General features: G+C 47.3%; 1 protein-coding gene across 1 annotated transcript in view; it reads right to left on the minus strand.

The window, feature by feature from the left end:
* LOC143289705 (multiple epidermal growth factor-like domains protein 8) overlaps positions 1-26,239 on the minus strand; it is a 150,079-nt gene that overhangs the window by 13,997 nt on the left and 109,843 nt on the right. Inside the window, exons 30-35 of the mRNA XM_076598755.1 lie at positions 20,552-20,702; positions 17,422-17,608; positions 16,535-16,714; positions 9,207-9,343; positions 7,495-7,621; positions 2,172-2,391 (exon numbers count right to left, since the gene is read on the minus strand). Of these exons, the coding sequence (XP_076454870.1) occupies positions 2,172-2,391; positions 7,495-7,621; positions 9,207-9,343; positions 16,535-16,714; positions 17,422-17,608; positions 20,552-20,702 (1,002 nt within the window). The remainder of the gene's footprint in view (positions 1-2,171; positions 2,392-7,494; positions 7,622-9,206; positions 9,344-16,534; positions 16,715-17,421; positions 17,609-20,551; positions 20,703-26,239) is intronic.

Consider the following 26,239-nt stretch of genomic DNA (forward strand, 5'->3'; position numbering starts at 1 on the left):
GGACAGGTAAAACTTCACATCTGATAACAGACATAGTAAGGTCACAGTTCACACCTGTACAGAGACATCACAGTAAGGTCACAGTTCACACCTGGACGCAGACATCACAGTAAGGTCACAGTTCACACCTGGACAGGTCACAGTTCACACCTGGACACAGATATGGTAAGGTCACAGTTCACACCTGTACAGAGACATCACAGTATGGTCACAGTTCACACCTGTACAGAGACATCACAGCATGGTCACAGTTCACACCTGTACAAAGACATCACAGTATGGTCACAGTTCACACATGGGCAGGTCACACTTCACACCTGGACACAGACATCACAGTAAGGTCACAGTTCACATTTGGACAGGTCACACTTCACACCTGGAAACAGACATCAAAGTAAGGTCACAGTTCACATCTGGACACAGACATCACAGTAAGGTCACAGTTCACACTTGGACAGGTCACAGTTCACACCTGGACACAGACATCACAGTAAGGTGACAGTTCACATTTGGACACAGACATCACAGTATGGTCAGAGTTCACACCTGTACAGGTCACAGTTCACACCTAGACAGGTCACAGTTCACATCTGCACAGAGATATCACAGTAAGGTCACAGTCACAGTTCATGCCTGTACACAGACATCACACAAAGGTCACAGTTCACAACTGAACACAGTTCACACCTGGACACAGCCATCAAAGTAAGGTCACAGTTCACAGAGAATCCCTCCTATAACCCCCACCCTCCCTCCCCCATCAACCACAGAGAATCCCCCCAACCCCCCACTCCCCATAACCTCAACCCTCCTTCCCCCATCACAGCAACAGAGAATCCCTCCTATAACCCCCACCCTCCCTCCCCCATCAACCACAGAGAATCCCCCCAACGCCCCACCCCCCATAACCTCAACCCTCCTTCCCCCATCACAGCAACAGAGAATCCCTCCTATAACCCCCACCCTCCCTCCCCCATCAGCCACAGAGAATCCCCCCGACCCCCCACAACCTCAACCCTCCTTCCCCCATCACAGCAACAGAGAATCCCTACTATAACCCCCACCCTCCCTCCCCCATCAGCCACAGAGAATCCCCCCAACCCCCCACCCCCCATAACCCCCACCCTCTTTCCCCCCTCACAGCCACGGCGAATCCCCCCTATAATCCTCTCCCTCCCTCCCCCATCACAGCAACAGAGAACCCTCCCTCCTATAACTCCCCCCTCCCTCCCCCATCACAGCAACAGAGAACCCTCCCTCCTATAACCTCCCCCATCCTCCCTCCCCCATCACAGCAACAGAGAACCCTCCCTCCTATAACTCCCCCCTCCCTCCCCCATCACAGCTACAGAGAACCCTCCCTCCTATAACTCCCCCCTCCCTCCCCCATCACAGCAACAGAGAACCCTCCCTCCTATAACCTCCCCCATCCTCCCTCCCCCATCACAGCAACAGAGAACCCTCCCTCCTATAACCTCCCCCATCCTCCCTCCCCCATCACAGCAACAGAGAACCCTCCCTCCTATAACCCCCCCCTCCCTCCCCCATCACAGCAACAGAGAACCCTCCCTCCTATAACCTCCCCCATCCTCCCTCCCCCATCACAGCAACAGAGAACCCTCCCTCCTATAACTCCCCCCTCCCTCCCCCATCACAGCAACAGAGAACCCTCCCCCCTATAACCCTCCCCTCCCTCCCCCATCACAGCAACAGAGAACCCTCCCTCCTATAACTCCCCCCTCCCTCCCCCATCACAGCTACAGAGAACCCTCCCTCCTATAACTCCCCCCTCCCTCCCCCATCACAGCAACAGAGAACCCTCCCCCCTATAACCCTCCCCTCCCTCCCCCATCACAGCAACAGAGAACCCTCCCCCCTATAACCCTCCCCTCCCTCCCCCATCACAGCAACAGAGAACCCTCCCTCCTATAACTCCCCCCTCCCTCCCCCATCACAGCAACAGAGAACCCTCCCTCCTATAACCCCACCCTCCACCCCCCATCACAGCAACAGAGCAACCTTCCCCCCTATAACCCTCCCCCCCCCTCCCTCCCCCATCACAGCAACAGAGAACCCTTCCCCCTATAACCCCCACCCTCCCTCCCCCATCAAATCAAACCCCCATCCTCCCTCCCCTCATCCCCCTGTCAAATTAAGCCAAGCCAACGCACCACCCTGAGTGATGTCAATGGTGATGCGGATGTCCACATTGAGGTACTTGGGCTGCACAGCGTAGAACACAGTACGGCCGGGCAGAAGGGCTACTGGGTCATGCAGACAGTCCGTCTGGGAGTTTGGATCCAGGCAGTACTCCGAGTCCACCTGCATCTGGCGGTAGCACTGGTGGCCGTTAGTGGGTGTGCCCAGGAAATACTCCTTGCACCGTGAACACTGCAACACACAGAGAAAATACTCCTTGCACCATGAACACTGTGATAAACACAGGTAATACTCCTTGCAACGTGAACACTGCAACACACACATGTAATACTCCTTACACCGTGAACTGCAATACACACATGTAAAACTTGCAACGTGAACACTACAACACACACAGGTAATACTCCTTACACTGTGAACACTGCAATACACACAGGTAATACTCCTGGCACCAAGAACACTGCAACACACAGGTAATACTATTTGCACCAAGAACAAATAACACTACAAAACACACAGGAAATACTCCTTACGTGGAGTGATGACCTAGAGATAATGCATCCACCTAGGAAGAGTGTGCTGGTTTGAATCATGACTCAGCCGCTGATATTTTCTCCCCCTCCACCAGACCTTGACTGGTGGTCTGGACGCTAGTCATTCGCATGAGACGATAAACCGAGGTCCCGTGCGAAAAACATATAAAACTGCACACAGGAAAAATTTTTTAAAAGGGTGGCGCTGTAGTGTAGCGTCACACTCTCCCTGGGGAGAGCAGCCCGAATTTCAAATAGAAAAATCTGTTGTGATAAAAAGAAATACAGATACAAAATATACAAATCCAACACACAGGTAATACTCCTTGCACCAAGAACACTGCAACACACACAGGAAATACTCCTTGAACCCTGAAGAATGCAACATGCGCAGGTAATACTCCTGCCACTAAGAACAATGCAACACACAGGTAATACTCCTGCCACTAAGAACAATGCAACACACAGGTAATACTCCTGCCACTAAGAACAATGCAACACACAGGTAATACTCCTGCCACTAAGAACAATGCAACACACAGGTAATACTCCTGGCACAAAGAACAATGCAACACACAGGTCATACTCCTTGCACCAATAACACTACAACAAACACAGGAAATACTCCTTACACCAATAACACTATAATACACACAGGGATTACTCCTTACACCATGAACACTGCAATACACACAGGGATTACTCCTTACACCATGAACACTGCAATACACACAAGAAATATTCCTTGAAGCCTGAAGAATGCAGCACACAAGAAATACTCACTGAACCATGAACAATGCAACACACAGGTAATATGGATCACACACACACACACATTCAACCACACACATTCACAAAAACTGTAGCTCAGTTGGTACAGCGACAATAGTGCATTTAACTCACTCAATGCTGTTGTCCGCATATGCGGATGCAATCGGATGAAGTGAAAGATGCCAATGTCCGCATATGCAGATTTGGATTTTGAAAATGTGCGCTGCTCAAGTGACGTGTTGGATACGAAACTCAAAAGCAGACATAATTCTTTAGTTATCTCCGGCCAACTTTTCATTCACAGAAGCTACGTGTGTATAGTGACACTCTCATTAAAAGATGATAATGAAGCATACACTCATTCAGCTGTGCGAGTTGTTTGACAAGATGGCATCATGACGAAGTGTTCAACGCAGTAGGAGAGGTGAAATGTTACTCAGTGCTGAAGCTGCTTTGGAAATGATCCAAACTGAAGGCTCTGATGTTGAAGAAGTTAATGTTGATTCGTCGGACAGTGATTTTGAACCAGATCCCGATGAAATGGAACTAGATTTGGCCGCTGAAGAGGGTGTTGACAGTGGAGAGGAAAGTGAGGTACATGTGCCAGCAGATGAGTCCCACACTGACAACGAAATCACTGAGGAAATGGACGATTTTGCTGGTGTTTTTACCAGTGATCGGACTGGCAATTTGGCCTTTTTCCCTCTAGCACATCCCTTCTCTGGCACACCAGGTTTGTCAGGCTTTTGTGTACAGTAAACTTTTTTCTTCTTTTTTGCATTAGGTACAGACAATTTTATTTGTGTGTGTGTGTGTGTGTGTGTGTGTGTGTGTGTGTGTGTGTGTGTGTGTGTGTTTTAACTTTCTCCACCACCTGTTCATACTTCATTGCTTGACTAAATCTTCAGTTTTTCAAATAGTGTTAGAATGTGATGTGGAACATTTGTAAATACCTTTCTGATGGGTGCAAAAATGCTAAAAAGTACACAAAAAATGGATACCGCAATCAACAAGATGGTGAGTAAATTATTTTTTTTTTGCATAAATATGGAACAACATTCAATGCACACACATCCTAAATTTCAACTGTCTGGGTATATATTTGTTATTGTGAAAATTTTTATCCAGTCCTATACAAACCCTGGGTTTTCAGGAATTTGCAAGGGAAAAAAGCAAAATCTTGGCATGGAGTGAGTTAAAGAGAGAAAACTTGGCTGCCATTGTGAATGTGTGGTGGTTGTGGTTGTGTCAGTGTTGTGTTGGTCCCCTCCCCAATCATTCCTGGAATAGTCAGTCATCTCCACTGGTCATGTCAACAACCTGACACCGTGTCTTGTTCTGTGCTTCAGTCCTTTATCTACCTCCATGTCACCTGACGCCCTGTCTTGTTCTGTGCTTCAGTCCTTTATCTACCTCCATGTCACCTGACGCCCTGTCTTGTTCTGTGCTTCAGTCCTTTATCTACCTCCATGTCACCTGATGCCCTGTCTTGTTCTGTGCTTCAGTCCTTTATCTACCTCCATGTCACCTGATGCCGTGTCTTGTTCTGTGCTTCAGTCCTTTATCTACCTCCATGTCACCTGACGCCGTGTCTTGTTCTGTGCTTCAGTCCTTTATCTACCTCCATGTCACCTGACGCCCTGTCTTGTTCTGTGCTTCAGTCCTTTATCTACCTCCATGTCACCTGACGCCGTGTCTTGTTCTGTGCTTCAGTCCTTTATCTACCTCCATGTCACCTGATGCCCTGTCTTGTTCTGTGCTTCAGTCCTTTATCTACCTCCATGTCACCTGATGCCGTGTCTTGTTCTGTGCTTCAGTCCTTTATCTACCTCCATGTCACCTGACGCCGTGTCTTGTTCTGTGCTTCAGTCCTTTATCTACCTCCATGTCACCTGACGCCCTGTCTTGTTCTGTGCTTCAGTCCTTTATCTACCTCCATGTCACCTGACGCCGTGTCTTGTTCTGTGCTTCAGTCCTTTATCTACCTCCATGTCACCTGATGCCCTGTCTTGTTCTGTGCTTCAGTCCTTTATCTACCTCCATGTCACCTGATGCCGTGTCTTGTTCTGTGCTTCAGTCCTTTATCTACCTCCATGTCACCTGACGCCGTGTCTTGTTCTGTGCTTCAGTCCTTTATCTACCTCCATGTCACCTGACGCCCTGTCTTGTTCTGTGCTTCAGTCCTTTATCTACCTCCATGTCACCTGACGCCGTGTCTTGTTCTGTGCTTCAGTCCTTTATCTACCTCCATGTCACCTGCCTCCCTGTCTTGTTCTGTGCTTCAGTCTTTATTTTCCTATTTCTATCAGCAAATAAGTCAACAAAAATTCCTTTTTTAGAGATAATAAAGTATTCGTCTATCTTGTGGGTGTTGAAGTTAAACCTGAATGTAACACACACAAAAGGTATCACAAATGACCTCTTCATCACACACACCACGTATCATGAATCTGATGAATGACCCCCTCCTCCACCACACACACACACACACCACATATCATGAATGACCCCCTCCTCCACCACACACACACACACACCACATATCATGAATGACCCCCTCCTCCACCACACACACCACATATTATGAATGACCCCCTCCTCCATCACACACACACACACACACCACATATCATGAATGACCCCCTCCTCCACCACACACACCACATATCATCAATGACCCCCTCCTCCATCACACACACACACACACCACATGTCATGAATGACCCCCTCCTCCATCACACACACACACACCACATGTCATGAATGACCCCCTCCTCCATCACACCACATATCATCAATGACCCCCTCCTCCATCACACACACACCCACACACACCCCACATGTCATGAATGACCCCCTCCTCCATCACACACACACACACCACATATCATGAATGACCCCCTCCTCCATCACACACACACACATACACACACACACACACACACCACATATCATGAATGACCCCCTCCTCCTTCACACACACACACACACCACATATCATGAATGACCACCCTCCTCCATCACACACACACACACATGTGAATGACCCCCTCCTCCATCACACACACACACACACCACATATCATGAATGACCCCCTCCTCCATCACACACACCCACCCCACATATCATGAATGACCCCCTCCTCCATCACACACACACCACATATCATGAATGACCCCCTCCTCCATCACACACACACACACACACACACCACATATGAATGACCCCCTCCTCCATCACACACACACCACATATCATGAATGACCCCCTCCTCCATCACACACACACCACATATCATGAATGACCCCCTCCTCCATCACACACACACACACACACACACACACACCACATATCATGAATGACCCCCTCCTCCATCACACACACACCACATATCATGAATGACCCCCTCCTCCATCACACACACACACCACATATCATGAATGACCCCCTCCTCCATCACACACACACACCACATATGAATGACCCCCTCCATCACACACACACACCACATATCATGAATGACCCCCTCCTCCACCACACACACACCACATATTATGAATGACCCCCTCCTCCATCACACACACACACACCACATATCATGAATGACCTCCTCCTCCACCACACACACACACCACATATCATGAATGACCCCCTCCTCCATCACACACACACACCACATATCATGAATGACACCCCCCCACCCCCATCACACACCACATATCATGAATGACCCCCTCCTCCATCACACACACCACATATCATGAATGACCCCCTCCTCCACACACACCACACATCATGAATGACCCCCTCCTCCACCACACACACCACATATCACGAATGACCCCCTCCTCCACCACACACACCACATATCACGAATGACCCCCTCCTCCACCACACACACCACATATCATGAATGACCCCCTCCTCCACCACACACACCACATATCATGAATGACCCCCTCCTCCATCACACACACCACATATCCAAAATGTCCACCCCCAAGCCCCCTCCACAACACCCACACCGACCTGCAACTGCCAACACCCTTGGGGTCCACCGTCCTTGGAGTCACAGTTGGTTTCTGTGTTGTTCTGACATGCACAGTTCTCTCCTGTGTCTCTGCTGCACTTGTTGCTGTGGCCATTACACTGACACCTGCCACACACACACACATTATACACATCATACACATTAATGTTTATACACACATTTTACACACATTACACACTTTACAGGACAATGTAACACACACACACTATACAATGGAGGGACAATGTAACACACAACACAAAGGAACAATGTAACACACACATTACACACTTTAAGGGACAATGTCACATGCACACTACACAATGAAGGGACTAAATAATTTAACACACACACTACACAATGAAGGGACAATGTAACACACACACTACACAACGAAGGGACAATGTAACACAAAAACAACAATGAAGGGACAATGTAACACACACACACTACACAATGAAGGGACAATGCAGCACATACACTACACAATGAAAGGACAAATGTAACACACACATTACACACTACACAATGAAGGGACAATGTGACATGCACACTACACAATGAAAGGACAATGTAACACACACTACACAATGAAGGGACAATGTAACACAAAAACAACAATGAAGAGACAATGTAACACACACACAACACAATCAAGGGACAATGCAACACACACACAACACAATGAAGGGACAATGTAACAGACACACAACACAATGAAGGGACAATGCAACAGACACACAACACAATGAAGGGACAATGCAACACACACACAACACAATGAAGGGACAATGTAACAGACACACAACACAATGAAGGAATAATGTGACAGACACACAACACAATGAAGGGACAATGCAACAGACACACAACACAATGAAGGAATAATGTGACAGACACACAACACAATGAAGGGACAATGTAACAGACACACAACACAATGAAGGGACAATGCAACACACACACAACACAATGAAGGGACAATGTAACAGACACACAACACAATGAAGGGACAATGTAACAGACACACAACACAATGAAGGGACAATGTAACAGACACACAACACAATGAAGGGACAATGTAACAGACACACAACACAATGAAGGAATAATGTGACAGACACACAACACAATGAAGGGACAATGTAACACACACTTAACAGACATACTACACAATGAAGGGACAATGTAACATACACACTACACAATGAAGGGACAATGTAACAGACAATGTAAGACACACATTACACACTTTATGGGACAATGTAACACACACACTACACAATGAAGGGACAATGTAACACACACTACACAATGAAGGGACAATGTAACACACACACAACACAATAAAGGGACAATGTAACACACACAAAACAAAAGGGACAATGTAACACACACACAACACAATAAAGGGACAATGTAACACACACGAAACAAAATAAAGGGACAATGTAACACACACACAACACAATGAAGGGAAAATGTAATACGCACACTACTCAATGAAGGAACAATGTAACACGCACACTACACAATGAAGGCACAATGTAACACTACACAATGAAGGGACAATGTAACACACACACACTACACAATGAAGGCAGAATGTAACACACAACAAAATGAAGGCATAACACACTACACAATGAACACACTACACAATGAAGGCACAATGTTACACACTACATAATGAAGGCACACTTTCACTCACGGCATGCAGGGCTGTGTGGTGGGGTCATCAGGACGACGGAAGTGCCCCTCTGTGCATTCCTGGCAGCGGTTGCCCGTGGTGTTGTGCTGACAGTTCTGACACATGGCGTCCTTCTTGCTGGGGCCTCGCTGCTGCGGCTGTCGTACACACACACACACACAAACACACATGCACAAACACACACACACACACACACAAACACACATGCACAAACACACACACACATACATCATATAAGACAATGACTTTATTACTTTCTGAAAGTTACAATTTATTGTCAACTCATCCCTTCTCACTGGAACGTTTCCATCCACTTTCAAAACTGCTATCGTCCAGCCTCTTCTGAAGAAATCCAACCTTGATACAAACATTTTGAAAAACTATCAACCAGTTTCTAATCTTCCATTCCTGTCCAAACTCCTTGAAAAAGCTGTCCTGAAGTAGCTCAACAACCACCTTTGTTCCAACAATCTCATCTACCCATTTCAGTCTGCCTATCGTGCTGACCACAGTACTGAAACCACTCTCCTCCACATCCTGAATAACCTACTGCTAGCATGCGACTCAGGACAGATCTCCCTTCTAACTCTTCTTGACTTGTCAGCCGTCTTTGACAGGATAGACCATTCAATCCTCCTTTCCCATCTTCATTTTACATTTGGTATCAACGGCACTGTTATAAACTGGTTCAGATCTTATCTCACTGATCGATTCCAGTCTGTCATTGTTGATAATTTCCAGTCTGAACCCGTAAAAATCGAACATGGAGTCCCACTGGGATCTGTTTTTGGCCCAGTTCTCTTCACACTGTACACTGCTCCTCTTGCTGAAATTATCAACCGCCATGATGTCAGTCATCATTCTTATGCTGATGACACTCAAATCCAGAAGAGTGATACCCCCGAAAAAGTGCCGTCCTCTTGCAAGAAACAATCAACTGCTTCTTGGACATTCAAAATTGGATGACTCTAAATAAGTTACAATTCAACACAGACAAAACTGAAGCAATGATCATAAGAACTAAACAAAAACTCTCTTCTATCACAACTGACACAATCAAGCTCGGCAGTACATCCATCCCTCTTCCCAGTTAAGTCAGGAACCTCGGTGTTGTCCTTGACAACACACTGTCCATGCAAAAATGTATCAGTCAGACATGTCAATTCTGCTACTGTCAATTGCGGCGCATTAGTTCCATCCGGAAATATCTGTCCATTGACGCAACATCTAGACTTGCTGTTTCTCTCATTCTCTCTCGCCTTGACTACTGTAACTCTCCACTGTCTGGTTTGCCTGCTTCATCCATTCAGTTCCTTCAGCGCATACAGAACTCTGCTGCCTGACTCGTCCGCAGAAAGAAAAGATCTGAGCATATCGCTCCTCTTTTGCAACATCTCCACTGGCTCCCTGTCTCACACTCTATGTTATAAATGTATTCACAAATCTGCCCCTTCCTATCTCTGTGGCTGCCTTCACATCTACACTCCATCTCACTTACTCGTACAATCGGCTTCGGATCCACTCTGTTTACGCATACCCAGATTCAAACACTCAACTGTTGGCTACTGTTCTTTCTCTGTCTCTGAACCTTGCAATTGGAATGAACTTCCTCTTTCGCTTCGTCAAGTCTCCACACTCAGCTCTTTCAAGTCTGACCTTAAAACCCACCTCTTCCCAAAATAGCCTCCCTTCCCTGCCTCTTCCTTGTCTTTAGTTTCTCCAGTTTTAGAGTTATGCATGCGTGTAAATGACTAGTGTGAAAATGCTTTGATTTGTCTCTGCACAAGATTCAGCGCTATATAATACATTATCGATTCAAAATGGCACCGACCAATGGCGACACGGGGATAGCTGTCCAGTTTATTTTGTGTTCAATTCTGTTTATGTGTGTTAGGGAAACAGCTGCGATCTTACAATATGATCATGACACGCTGCTGCCTATTAGGAAACAGGTAGGTGAGTCCAGTGTTTTGAGATCTCACTTAAACTCTCTCTATCATGATTTACAACCATCAACCATGAACTCCGACCAGTCAGCACACACTCTGCGAGGAAACGTGGAAAGCGAGGTGGGACTTACATGTAACATTCAGACGAGCAGAGACTACAAAGAGTGCTCTGTGTTCACTGAAAAATCGCTTAACCCGGACATCCCTGAAAGCACCGTTCAACCACCAGGCTTTACTGTACACAGAGCTGACCGCACTGCTGACTCAGGCAAACAAAGGGGCGGCGGTGTGTGTTTCTTCATGAACACACGCTGGTGCTCCGATGTCAAAGTGCTATCGCGTGCCTGCTTCCCTGATGTGGAGTTCCTAACCATTCAGTGCCGACCCTTCTACCTCCCACGCGAAATTCCCTCAGTGACACTGATCGCTGTGTACATCCATCCCACAGCGAACCTCTCTGCTGCACTTGGTCTGCTAGCAGACGAAATTAGCAAGTGCGAAAACAGTTGGCCCGTCTCCACCGTCATTGTTGCTGGTGATTTCAACAAAGACAGCCTCAAGAAAGAAATGCCGAAGCTGTACCAGCAAGTGGACTGTCCAACAAGTGGTGACAAGACCCTGGACCACTGCTACACCTCCATCAAGAAGGCGTACCACTCAATCCACCGTGCGCCTTGGGACAGTCCGATCACAGCATGATGTACCTGGTGCCGGTCTACAAACAAAAACTGAAAGCTGAAAAACCAGTCGTGAAAACTGTCAAACAATGGTCGGCTCCTGCCTTAGAGACCTTGCAGGACTGTTTCGAATGTACAGACTGGAATGTTTCTAAAGAGTCTGCTGGGGACTTAAATGGATATACCGACACAGTGTGCGATTATACTTCTTTCTGTGAAAGTGTGTGCATTCCATAAAAAAAAAATCAAAATATTTTCAAACAACAAAATTTGGTGTAACAGGGCTGTTAGGCAAAAACTAAAGGAAAAAGAGAGAGCTTTTCGCGAAACTGATGATAGAACAGTCCACAATAAGGCAAAAAGAAGTGTTGAAAAATGCATTATGAAGGCAAAGTTTTTATATAGGAAAAAAATAGAAAACCTGTCTGAAAACAACTCTAGGAATGTATGGACCGGACTGTAAAACATCACTGATTATAAAATGACCCATCAGACAGTCGACAGCACTGACAGTTCTCTTCCAGACAAATTCAACACATTCTACTCCAGATTTGACAAACCATTGTCTACTTCTGACGTGGCTGCACCCAAAATCACCCCCACTCCCCCTTTCATAGTCCAAGAGAATGAAGTCAGACGTCACTTCAGTCTCTGAAAATGAGAAAAGCCGCTGGCCCTGACAACATCTCACCAGGCCTTTTGAGGAAGTGTGCAGTCCAACTATCTAGTGTCTTCATTGACATATTTAATATGTCCCTTCAGTCTTGTGTGGTGACACTGCTTTAAGAAATAAAAAATCATTCCTGTTCCCAAAAACGCACGGCCTAGTTGTCTTAATGATTATCGTCCCATAGCCCTAACATCAGTCGTAATGAAAACATCTGAATGCTTGATTCTACAATTCCTAAAAACCTGCATTCCTCCATCTTTTGATCCCTTTCAGTTCGCCTATAGAGTTAACAGATCAGTTGAAGATGGCATTAGCATAGGTCTCTACAATGTCCTCAGACATCTCGAAAATCCTAACAGCTATGCCAGGATCCTTTTCATTGACTACAGCTCTGCGTTCTGCACAACAGTACCATCAAAACTATATTCTGAACTGAAAGACCTCTCGCTGCCTGAATCAGTTTGTGCATGGATTTTAAATTTTCTAAGATGCAGACCACAAGTTGTTAAAGTTGGTGACCTCACCTCCTCCACATGTATTCTCAACATAGGCACCCCACAGGGATGTGTTCTATCCCCACTGTTGTACTCACTATTCACACATGACTGTGCAACTCAAAATGAACGTAACACCACGGTCAAGTTTGCCGACGATACTACTCTAGAAGGGCTGATTACGAACAGTGATGAGTCAAAATATAGGGAAGAAGTACTGGAACTTGTCAGCTGGTGTGATCAAAACAACTTAGAACTCAACGTATCAAAAACGAAAGAATTAATTTTAGATTTCAGGAAACCCAGATCTGACCCCTTACCACTTGTCATTAAAGACAAGCAAGTAGGGATCATCAGCGAATTTAAATTTCTCAGACTGATCATTTCCAACGATTTGAAATGATTGATGTTTTTTGATTGATTGATGTGGATACTTATATAGTGCCTATCCTCCGTCAGAGACCAAGCTCGAAGTGTTTTACATACACGGGGACATTTGACCACAGGCTGCCTACCTGGGTAGAGCCGACTGACGGCTGCCACTGGGCACTCATCATTCGTTTCCTGTGTCATTCAATCAGATTTCAGATGCACACGCATACACACTCAGACAGACATGTAACATTTTATGCATATAACCGTTTTCATTTATACGCGTATGACCATTTCATTTATTTACCCCGCCATGTAGGCAGCCATACTCCGTTTTCGGGGGTGTGCATGCTGGGTATATTCTTGTTTCCATAACCCACCGAACGCTGACATGGATTACAGGATCTTTAACGTGCGTATTTGATCTTCTGCGTGTGCATACACACAAAGGGGGTTCAGGCACTAGCAGGTCTGCACATATGTTGATCTGGGAGATTGGAAAAACCTCCACCCTTTACCCACCAGGTACACCGAGATTTGAACCCGAGACCCTCAGATTGAAAGTCCAGCGCTTTAACCATTCGGCTATTGCACCCGTCAAATGGGAGAAAAATACGGAAATATTGTTAAGAAAGCACAACAGCACCTGTACTTTCTTCGACGCCTCAAAAAGTTTGGAATTAAAAAAGAAATCATGGTTGATTTCAACCGAGCAGTCACTGAAAGTGTGCTAACTTTGCTATTACTGTTTGGTACGGAAATATGTCCATGGCAGAAGTTGCAGCCCTTAACAGAATCGTAAAAACTGGGGCTGATCTACCTTCTCTAGAAGACATGTATTATAAGCGGCTACTCAAAAAAGCAAAATCAATCAGCCAGGACAAATCACATCCAGCTTTTGGGATTTTCAAGATGCTCCCCTCTGGTCGATGGTACAGAAGTATAAGGATGAAAACCAATCGCTTCGCCAATAGCTTTTTCCCCAAAGCAGTCAATGCCCTGTCTCTCAAGCAAATCCAGTATGATAAATAGAATTGTGCAATCAACAACCATCTACCTGAAGATCTAATCATCAGCCCCATCCACATGTAATATGCGGCTTCAGTTCAAATGTGTGTGTGTGTGTGTGTGTGTGTGTGTGTGTGTGCAGTGCGTGCATGTGTAAATATGCACAAGTTTTTAATATTGATAATGCACTTGTATGTATCCTAATTTGTACTGTATGTGTGTTTGTGTATGATTTTCGATTATGTTCGTACCTTGTTATGTACTACCCCCCCAATATTCCTTGTGACCCCGATACACTTGGTAATAAAGACATTCTATTCTATTCTATTCTTCTTCTTATTATTAATACTTTGAACTTGTAAAATTACCATGTGCCCCTTATCCATGACTTTCTGTGAGTGAATCCAGCAATGTCTTTTATACTGTTGAAAATCTGGAAGTTGCGTTTGTTTGTTCGGTTGGTGGTTGTTTTGTTGTTTGTTGTTGTTTTTTTACCTGTGCCAGTTCCCTTCAAATGAAAAAAAATCAGCTGATCTGGGTGAAGTGGTGTCAATTTGTTCATCCTATTTCTGCAAATAGTATGTAAAAAGGAATTTTTTCACTGATGTTTCTTTAATTATGGTGAGTGTGTGTATGCTGCAGAGTTTCTTCCTTTGGCAGGACATTGTCAGCACACGGCTGTGACCACCCCTTGCCTTGACAGGACATTGTCACAGTGTTATAGCATACATTGTCACAGTGTTACAGTACACATTGTCACAGTGTTATAGCACACACTGTCACAGTGTTACAGTACACATTGTCACAGTGTTATAGCACACACTGTCACAGTGTTACAGTACACACTGTCACAGTGTTACAGTACACATTGTCACAGTGTTATAGCACACACTGTCACAGTGTTACAGTACATAGCGTCACAGTGTTTTAGCACACACTGTCACAGTGTTACAGTACACATTGTCACAGTGTTATAGCACACACTGTCACAGTGTTACAGTACATAGCGTCACAGTGTTTTAGCACACACTGTCAGTGTTACAGTACACATTGTCACAGTGTTACAGCACACATTGTCACAGTGTTACAGCACATACTGTCAATGTTAAACACACAGCTGTGAACACCCCTTGCCTTGACAGGACATTGTCAGTATTACAGTACACATTGTCAGTGTTACAGTACATATTGTCAGTGTTACAGTACACATTGTCACAGTGTTATAGTACATATTGTCACAGTGTTAGAGTACATATTGTCAGTGTTACAGCACACAGCTGTGAACACTCCTTGTCTTGACAGGACATTGTCACAGTGTTATAGTACACATTGTCACAGTGTTACAGTACATAGTGTCACAGTGTTACAGTACATACTGTCACAGTGTTACAGTACACATTGTCACAGCACACATTATTAGTGTTACAGCACACATTATCAGTGCTACATTACACATTGCCACAGTGTTACAGTACATATTGTCACAGCACACATTATCAGTGTTACAGCACACATTATCACAGTGCTACAGTACACATTGTCACAGTGTTACAGTATACACTATCAGTGTTACAGCACACAGCTATGAACACTCCTTGCCTTGACAGGATACTGTCACAGTGTTATAACACACAGTCACACTGTTACAGCACACACTGTCACACTGTTATAATACATACTGTCAGTGTTAAGCACACAGCTGTGAACACCCCTTGCCTTGACAGGACATTGTCACATGCTACAGTACAAACTGTCACAGTGTAACAGCACACAGCTGTGAACACTCCTTGCATTGTCAGGACATTGTCACATGCTACAGTACACACTGTCACTGTAACAGCACACAGCTGTCAACACCCCTTGCCTTGACAGGACATTGTCACATGCTACAGTACAAACTGTCACAGTGTAACAGCACACAGCTGTGAACACCCCTTGCCTTGACAGGACACTGTCACATGCTACAGTACACAATGTCACAGTGTAACAGCACACAGCTATGTGGAAGGCCTTACAGCCCTTGCCTCTGTTGCTGACAACAAAGTCAATCCACTGTATCACACTTTTTTGATCCATCATGCATGGAGACAGACACTGAGTACTGCTATCTGTCCTCTGTGCAAGCCAACAGTGTGACCACACCTGACCATGATCTCACCTCGATCTTGTGCAACTGTGACCCCATGACCCGCTGTGACCCCATCATGCGCACTTCATTCTCGTCACGACTGACACACACCACAGTGTGGTTGAAGCAGTACTCGCGGCATGGCACACACGGCTCTCCCGTCTTGGGGTCACCCACAAAGAAGGGGCGACACATCTCACACTGACGACCCTGAAACAGGTAGGACATGGTGACTGACAGGTGATGACAGGTAGGACATGGTGACTGACAGGTGATGACAGGTAGGACACGGTGACCGACAGGTGATGACAGGAGGGGCATGGTGACTGACAGGTGATGACAGGTAGGACATGGTGACTGACAGGTGATGACAGGTAGGATATGGTGACTGACAGGTGATGACAGGAGGGACATGGTGACTGACAGGTGATGACAGGTAGGATATGGTGACTGACAGGTGATGACAGGAGGGACATGGTGACTGACAGGTGATGACAGGTAGGATATGGTGACTGACAGGTGATGACAGGAGGGACATGGTGACTGACAGGTGATGACAGGTAGGAAATGGTGACTGACAGGTGATGACAGGTAGGACATGGTGACAATTGATCAAACAGGTAGGACATGGTGACTGACAGGTGATGACAGGTAGGACATGGTGACTGACAGGAGATGACAGGTAGGACATGGTGACTGACAGGCAGGACATGGTGACTGACAGGTGATCAAACAGGTAGGACATGGTGACTGACAGGTGATAACAGGTAGGACATGGTGACTGACAGGTGATCGAACAGGTAGGACATGGTGACAATTGATCAAACAGGTAGGACATGACCACTGACAGGTGACTGAAAAATGGTCCACAATATACACCTTTTCTACACACACACACATACACACAAGAACCTCACCATGGTGTTATTCTCACACTTGATGCAAACATCTTTCTTGGCGACGCTAACACAGTTGCTGTGTTTGTGGCACTGGCATTCTGTGGAGCAGTTGTCGCCCACCCAGCCAAAGTTACACTCACACTTGTCGGGTCGCACACAAACCCCTTCCATGCAGCCCTGGTGACACACCGGCTCACACCGCCCACTGCAACACACAGTACACACACACATACAGCCCTGGTGACACACCGGCTCACACCGCCCACTGCAACACACAGTACACACACACACATACAGCCCTGGTGACACACCGGCTCACACCGCCCACTGCAACACACAGTACACACACACATACAGCCCTGGTGACACACTGCAACACACAGTACACACAGACATACAGCCCTGGTGACACACTACAATACACAGTACAAACACACATACAGCCCTGGTGACACACTACAACACATAGTATACACACATATACATACCTGGTGACACACTGCAACACACAGTACACACACACATACATACCTGGTGACACACTACAACACACAGTACACACACACATACATACCTGGTGACACACTACAACACACAGTACACACACATATACAGCCCTGGTGACACACTACAACACACAGTACACACACATATACAGCCCTGGTGACACACTACAACACACAGTACACACACATATACAGCCCTGGTGACACACTACAACACACAGTACAAACACACATATACAGCCCTGATGACACACTGCAACACACAGTACACACACATATACATACCTGGTGACACACTGCAACACACAGTACACACACATATACAAACCTGGTGACACACTACAACACACAGTACACACACACACATACAGCCCTGGTGACACACTACAACACACAGTACACACACATATACAGCCCTGGTGACACACTACATCACACAGTACACACACCTTACATACATACACACACACATACATATAAAAAAAAATACATACACAGCACCCTGGTGACACACCACAACACCACACAAACCTTACATACATACATACATACATATACATACATGAATACAGACCTGGTGACACACTGCAACACACACACACACTACCGTACATACAGCCCTGGTGACACACCACACACTAACATCAATACCAATCACACGTCACACTACTGACGCTACTGACGTCATAGTGACAATCATGCTACTGGTGTCACAGTGACAATCACACTACTGATGACACAGCGACAATCACACTCCTGATGTCATGGTGACAATCACACTCCTGATGTGACAGTGACAATCACACTCTTGATGTCACAGTGATAACCACATTCCTGACGTCACAGTGACAATCACACTCCTGATGTCATGGTGACAATCACACTCCTGATGTCACAGTGACAATCACACTCTTGATGTCACAGTGATAACCACACTCCTGACGTCACAGTGACAATCACACTACTGATGTAATGGCGATAATCACACTCCTGATGTCACAGTGATAATCACACTCCTGATGTAATGGTGATAACCACACTCCTGACGTCACAGTGACAATCACACTGCTGATGTAATGGCGATAATCACACTCCTGATGTAATGGTGATAATCACACTATTGATGTCACAGTGACAATCACACTCCTGATGTAATGGTGATAATCACACTATTGATGTCACAGTGATAATCACACTCCTGATGTAATGGTGATAATCACACTCCTGATGTAATGGTGATAATCACACTATTGATGTCACAGTGATAATCACACTCCTGATGTAATGGTGATAATCACACTATTGATGTCACAGTGATAATCACACTCCTGATGTAATGGTGATAATCACACTATTGATGTCACAGTGATAATCAGACTCCTGATGTAATGGTGATAATCACACTATTGATGTCACAGTGATAATCAGACTCCTGATGTAATGGTGATAATCACACTATTGATGTCACAGTGATAATCAGACTCCTGATGTAATGGTGATAATCACACTATTGATGTCACAGTGACAATCACACTGCTGATGTAATGGTGATAATCACACTATTGATGTCACAGTGACAATCAAACTACTGATGTAATGGTGATAATCACACTATTGATGTCACAGTGATAATCACACTCCTGATGTAATGGTGATAATCACACTATTGATGTCACAGTGACAATCACACTCCTGATGTAATGGTGATAATCACAATATTGATGTCACAGTGACAATCAAACTACTGATGTAATGGTGATAATCACACTATTGATGTCACAGTGACAATCACACTCCTGATGTAATGGTGATAATCACACTATTGATGTCACAGTGACAATCAAACTACTGATGTAATGGTGATAATCACACTATTGATGTCACAGTGACAATCAAACTACTGATGTAATGGTGATAATCACACTATTGATGTCACAGTGACAATCACACTCCTGATGTAATGGTGATAATCACACTATTGATGTCACAGTGACAATCACACTCCTGATGTAATGGTGATAACCACACTCCTGATGTCACAGTGACAATCAAACTACTGATGTAATGGTGATAACCACACTCCTGATGTCACAGTGACAATCACACTCCTGATGTAATGGTGATAACCACACTCCTGATGTCACAGTGACAATCAAACTACTGATGTAATGGTGATAATCACACTATTGATGTCACAGTGACACAATCACACTCCTGATGTCACAGTGACAACCACACTCCTGATATGTTGGTGATAATCACACTACTGATGTCACAGTGACAACCACACTCCTGATATGTTGGTGATAATCACACTACTGATGTCACAGTGACAATCACACTCCTGGTGACACAGTGACAATCACACTACTGGTGACACAGTGACAATCACACCCCCAATTTCACAGTGATAATCTACGCAGTGTGCAATGGTGAACACATTTTAGGGGATCTATCTGTTTCATGTTCACATTCTATTTCATATCCACAATTATATTCTGAAGAGTGTGTCATAGTGAATGCATTTTAGGGGATATTTCCTATTTCATATCCACTAACACATTCTATTTCATATCCACAAACATACTGTGACAAGCACATCCCACAAGTGTACCCTACAAACAGGAATGGCAGCACCAGACCTTGGCGTGCGGATGTATCCCTCCTTGCACTCGCAGCGAAAGGAGGTCAGCGTGTCGAAGCAGTCCTGTGTCTTCTCGTCACAGGTGTGGTGTCCATTGGTGCACTCGTTCTCTGTGGGGCATTCCTTAAAGTCCCACTGCAAGTTGGTGCCTGCCAACAACCACCACAATTAATTACTGCTCACATGTTCTCCTCTGACTGTACTGTTGTGTACAACCATGGAACTGCACACACACACACACATACAAACCCTAACCCTTACAGTAGCACACACACACACACACACACAACCACTTACACACACTTACCCTAATTCTAACACACAAACGCACATGTACACACATGCATATGTACACACACACACACACACATACAAACATTAACCCTAACCCTAACAGTAGCACATACAAACACACATGCACATGCACACACATACACACAATCACACACACATACAAACACTAACCCTAACCTTAACAGTAACACACAAACACAGACACACACCACTTACACATACTGACCCTAATCCTAATCCACACACCCACACACACGTTTCTGTGTGTGTGTGATTGGAAGTGATTTTTAAATGTTTAAGTATGTGTAATTAAAAAATGTTTTCTTATTTTACTTGGATTTCATGTATCTTAATGTTATGTACTGATTTTATTGGCGTGACAATTGTTATGTGCATGCATACATCTTACATCCACACAAACACCCCTCCCCCAGCCCCCCCTCCACACACACACACCATACAAACACCCCTCCCCCAGTCCCCCCTCCCCACACACACACCATACAAACACCCCTCCCCCAGTCCCCCCTCCCCACACACACACCAAACACCCCTCCCCCAGTCCCCCCTCCCCCCACACACAAACACCCCTCCCCCAGTCCCCCCTCCCCACACACACAAACACCCCTCCCCCCGCCCCCCCTCCCCACACACACACCACACAAACACCCCTCCCCCAGTCCCCCCTCCCCACACACACACCATACAAACACCCCTCCCCCAGCCCCCCCTCCCCACACACACACAAACACCCCTCCCCCAGTCCCCCCCACCCCACACACACAAACACCCCTCCCCCAGTCCCCCCTCCACACACACACACCACACAAACACCCCTCCCCCAGCCCCCCCCTCCCCACACACACCATACAAACACCCCTCCCCCAGCCCCCCCTCCCCACACACTCACCACACAAACACCCCTCCCCCAGTCCCCCCCTCCCCACACACACACCACACAAACACCCCTCCCCCAGTCCCCCCCTCCCCACACACACACCACACAAACACCCCTCCCCCAGTCCCCCCTCCCCACACACACACCAAACACCCCTCCCCCAGTCCCCCCCTCCCCCCACACACAAACACCCCTCCCCCAGTCCCCCCTCCCCCCACACACAAACACCCCTCCCCCAGTCCCCCCTCCCCACACACTCACCACACAAACACCCCTCCCCCAGTCCCCCCTCCCCACACACACACCAAACACCCCTCCCCCAGTCCCCCTCCCCCCACACACAAACACCCCTCCCCCAGTCCCCCCTCCCCACACACACACCACATAAACACCCCTCCCCCAGTCCCCCCTCCCCACACACACACCATACAAACACCCCTCCCCCAGTCCCCCCTCCCCACACACACAAACACCCGTCCCCCAGTCCCCCCTCCCCACACACACAAACACCCCTCCCCCGCCCCCCCTCCCCACACACACACCACACAAACACCCCTCCCCCAGTCCCCCCTCCCCACACACACACCACACAAACACCCCTCCCCCAGTCCCCCCTCCCCACACACACCACACAAACACCCCTCCCCCAGTCCCCCCTCCCCACACACACATCATACAAACACCCCTCCCCCAGTCCCCCCTCCCCACACACACAAACACCCCTCCCCCGCCCCCCCTCCCCACACACACACCACACAAACACCCCTCCCCCAGTCCCCCCTCCCCACACACACACCACACAAACACCCCTCCCCCCGCCCCCCCTCCCCACACACACACCACACAAACACCCCTCCCCCAGTGCCCCCTCCCCACACACACAAACACCCCTCCCCCGCCCCCCCCTCCCCACACACACACCACACAAACACCCCTCCCCCAGTCCCCCCTCCCCACACACACACCACACAAACACCCCTCCCCCAGTCCCCCCTCCCCACACACACACCACACAAACACCCCTCCCCCAGCCCCCCCTCCCCACACACACCACACAAACACCCCTCCCCCAGTCCCCCCCTCCCCACACACACACCAAACACCCCTCCCCCAGTCCCCCCCTCCCCCCCACACACAAACACCCCCCCCCCAGTCCCCCCTCCCCACACACACACCAAACACCCCTCCCCCAGTCCCCCCCCACCCCACACACACAAACACCCCTCCCCCAGTCCCCCCTCCCCACACACACCACACAAACACCCCTCCCCCAGTCCCCCCCTCCCCACACACACATCATACAAACACCCCTCCCCCAGTCCCCCCTCCCCACACACACAAACACCCCTCCCCCGCCCCCCCTCCCCACACACACACCACACAAACACCCCTCCCCCAGTCCCCCCTCCCCACACACACACCACACAAACACCCCTCCCCCGCCCCCCCCTCCCCACACACACACCACACAAACACCCCTCCCCCAGTGCCCCCTCCCCACACACACAAACACCCCTCCCCTGCCCCCCCTCCCCACACACACACCATACAAACACCCCTCCCCCAGTCCCCCCCTCCCCCAGTCCCCCCTCCCCACACACACACCACACAAACACCCCTCCCCCAGCCCCCCCTCCCCACACACACACCACACAAACACCCCTCCCCCAGTCCCCCCTCCCCACACACACACCACACAAACACCCCTCCCCCAGCCCCCCCCTCCCCACACACACCACACAAACACCCCTCCCCCAGCCCCCCCTCCCCACACACTCACCACACAAACAGGCATGAGATTGGAAAATTGTGGTTGAGTCTGAAAGGTGGAGACCTGGGGACCGCAGAAGGCCCCCAGTGGGGGTCCATGGGGCAATGCCCCTGGTGGGGGCTGGGGGCGAAGCCCCCTGAAGCTGAAGGTTTTTCTCAATTTCAAACCATAAAATGTGTACTTGTGGGCCACCAATGCTGCTGAGGTATTCCAACCCACAGAAGACAAAAAGTCAGTCCAATTCTTCCTAAACTGAAGTGTTTTTGCTTTCAAACCTGTCAAAGTCAGCCTTGGGGACATGATTTTCAAGATCTTGTCTCATGTGTGTGTGTGTGTGTGTGTGTGTGTGTGTGTGTGTGCGCGTGTGTGTGTATGTGTGTGTGTGTGTGTTCAATGCAACTCTCTGTGTATATGTGAGAGAGAGAGACAGACAGACAGATAGACAAAGAGACTGAGAATGGGGGATGGGTGGGACATGGGAGGAAAGAGTTAAAGTTCGTGTATGTGCATGTATGTGCACTGCTTTAAATACATCTCTGTGTGTGTTAAACTTTTTGGGTGAGTGAGTGAGTGAGTAAGTGAGTGAGTGTATGAGAGAGAGAGTGTGTGTGTGTGTGTATGTGTGTGAGGCTGGAGAGTTTCCTCTGAAAATTGGCCAGGGTCCAGGGTGGCAAAGCCCAATGGCCGAAAACGAAATGAGTGATTTTTAAGAGGTTTGGGGGGCCTCTCTTGTGTGTGTGTGTGTGTGTGGTGTTTCCAAGGAAAGTGTTCTTAGCACACCAGTTTGCACTGTACCAATATAACTGACCGTCTGGTCTCTTCAGCTGTAGTCTCTGCTCCACTGACAGGCATGTATGTTGGTTGAGGAAAGAAAGGGGGAAGTGGAATGACTGGAGGGAGGAGGGGGTGGGTCTGTGGCTGGTTGTATCACTTTCAGCAGTCAAGGATTCTCAGCTAGAATTGTGGTCAGTGTCCTGGCTCAATGCCAAAGTTAACTGCCACAGTCACTGACAGTGGTTTTATCCCCCCCTTACCCCCTCCACACCCCTTCCTTCACCACTGGTAGGAGACTCAAGAGAGAGGGGATGGGTACCAGAGCAAATCACAAAAGTGAAGTCTGCAGGCGGGGGCAGATTTGAGGAGTGACTTTTTTCCCCCTATGAAATCTGCTCTTCTGCTGAAAATAGCGGATCCGCTGAGAGTTGCCCAGCCTGGACTCTGTGTGTGTGTGTTCAACTAACTGTGTGTGTGAGGGAGAAAGAGAGAGAGAGACAGCAAGCGAGCATGAGTGCGCACACGTGTGTGTGTATGTGTGGTTTCAATTCAACTGTGTGTAAACAAGAGAGAGAGAGAGGGGGGTGGCAGACAGAGAGAAAGAGAGGGGGGATGGTGGGTGGAAAGAATACAAGTTGTATTTGTGCATGTGTATGCATTGCTTTCAAATTCAATGGATCTCTCTCTCTGCGCACGTGTGTGTGTGTTTTCAATACAACTCTGTGTGTAATGCAAGAAAGAGAGAGAGAGGGAAAGACAAACAGTGAGAGAGAGACAGAGAGAGAGGGGGGAAGGTGGGAGGAAAATGTGGAAGTTTGAATATGTGCATATACGTGCATTGCTTTCACTACAATTCTGTGTGTGTGTGTGTGTGTTTTCAATCACCGTATGTGTGCGTGCGAGAAAGAGAGAGTGCGTGTGTGTGAGTGTGCGTGCACATGTGCATATTATTCAGCTCTGTGTGTGTGAACGCTCACGTGTGCACATATGCAAGTGTGAAGGAGAGAGAGATAAAATTGAAAACAAAATATGTGTATATGTGAGTGCATTCATGTGATTTTTTTTCAAAGAGTGTGTGTGCGTGCGCGCACACATTCAATTCAGCTCTGTGTCTGTGCGTGCATGTGTAACTTTAGTAATCTGGCTTTAGGTCTCAAATCTAAATAAACTGACTCTTGCCATGAACTATCTGTACCCCAGCGTCGGCTGTGTCAGAAAAAACACTGACGTCAATTGCTACAAAGTTTCTGTTTCAATCACAACAGTGTCACTTGTGCATAAAGTGGCAAACCTTTGCAGCTTTTGCTGAATGAACAGAGGGTCAAGCAGATGTACCCACGGCCCTTGTGGCTTGACAGGGATGGAGATCGCGCACACTGGCGTTTACACGTATCTATGCGTGCACGCAAGTTTGTGTGTGTGTGTGTGTGCGCGCGCGTGCACTCACATGTCTGTGCACGCCTGTGTGTGTGATCGACCGCATACATGTGCATGTGTGCACGTGCATGCTTTTCACAGTGATATCCCTGCACAGGGATGGCCTTTCATTATCAGCATTCTTACTTCAATCCACCATTAGGAAACTTTCACACTTTGATTCTGGTGCTCTGACAAGTCACTGGATCGCCTCTCAAGGGGTCAACAAACAAGGCTTTCCAAAGAGCATTCCGTTTTCATTTTTGACAGATCATCGGTAAACGATATAGAATTGCACATCGGTTTTTCTTTTTTTTCTTCTTCCAGAAAACGGACGCTCCGTTTTTAATGTAAATCTGAAAAAAGCTTCCGTGCCTATACTGAAGAGATGCAGCCATACAATCTGACACCAATTGCACTTGGCTTTGCCTGTGGCGTCGATTTTGTGAATGGCGTCACCTACCCGTAAAGTTATTTTTTTGTTCTTTACTTCTGTTTTCACGATCTCATCCTGCCAGGCCCAGTTCCACTTA

The sequence above is a fragment of the Babylonia areolata genome, chromosome 14, assembly GCF_041734735.1.
Source record: "Babylonia areolata isolate BAREFJ2019XMU chromosome 14, ASM4173473v1, whole genome shotgun sequence".
Classification (NCBI taxonomy): domain Eukaryota; kingdom Metazoa; phylum Mollusca; class Gastropoda; order Neogastropoda; family Buccinidae; genus Babylonia; species Babylonia areolata.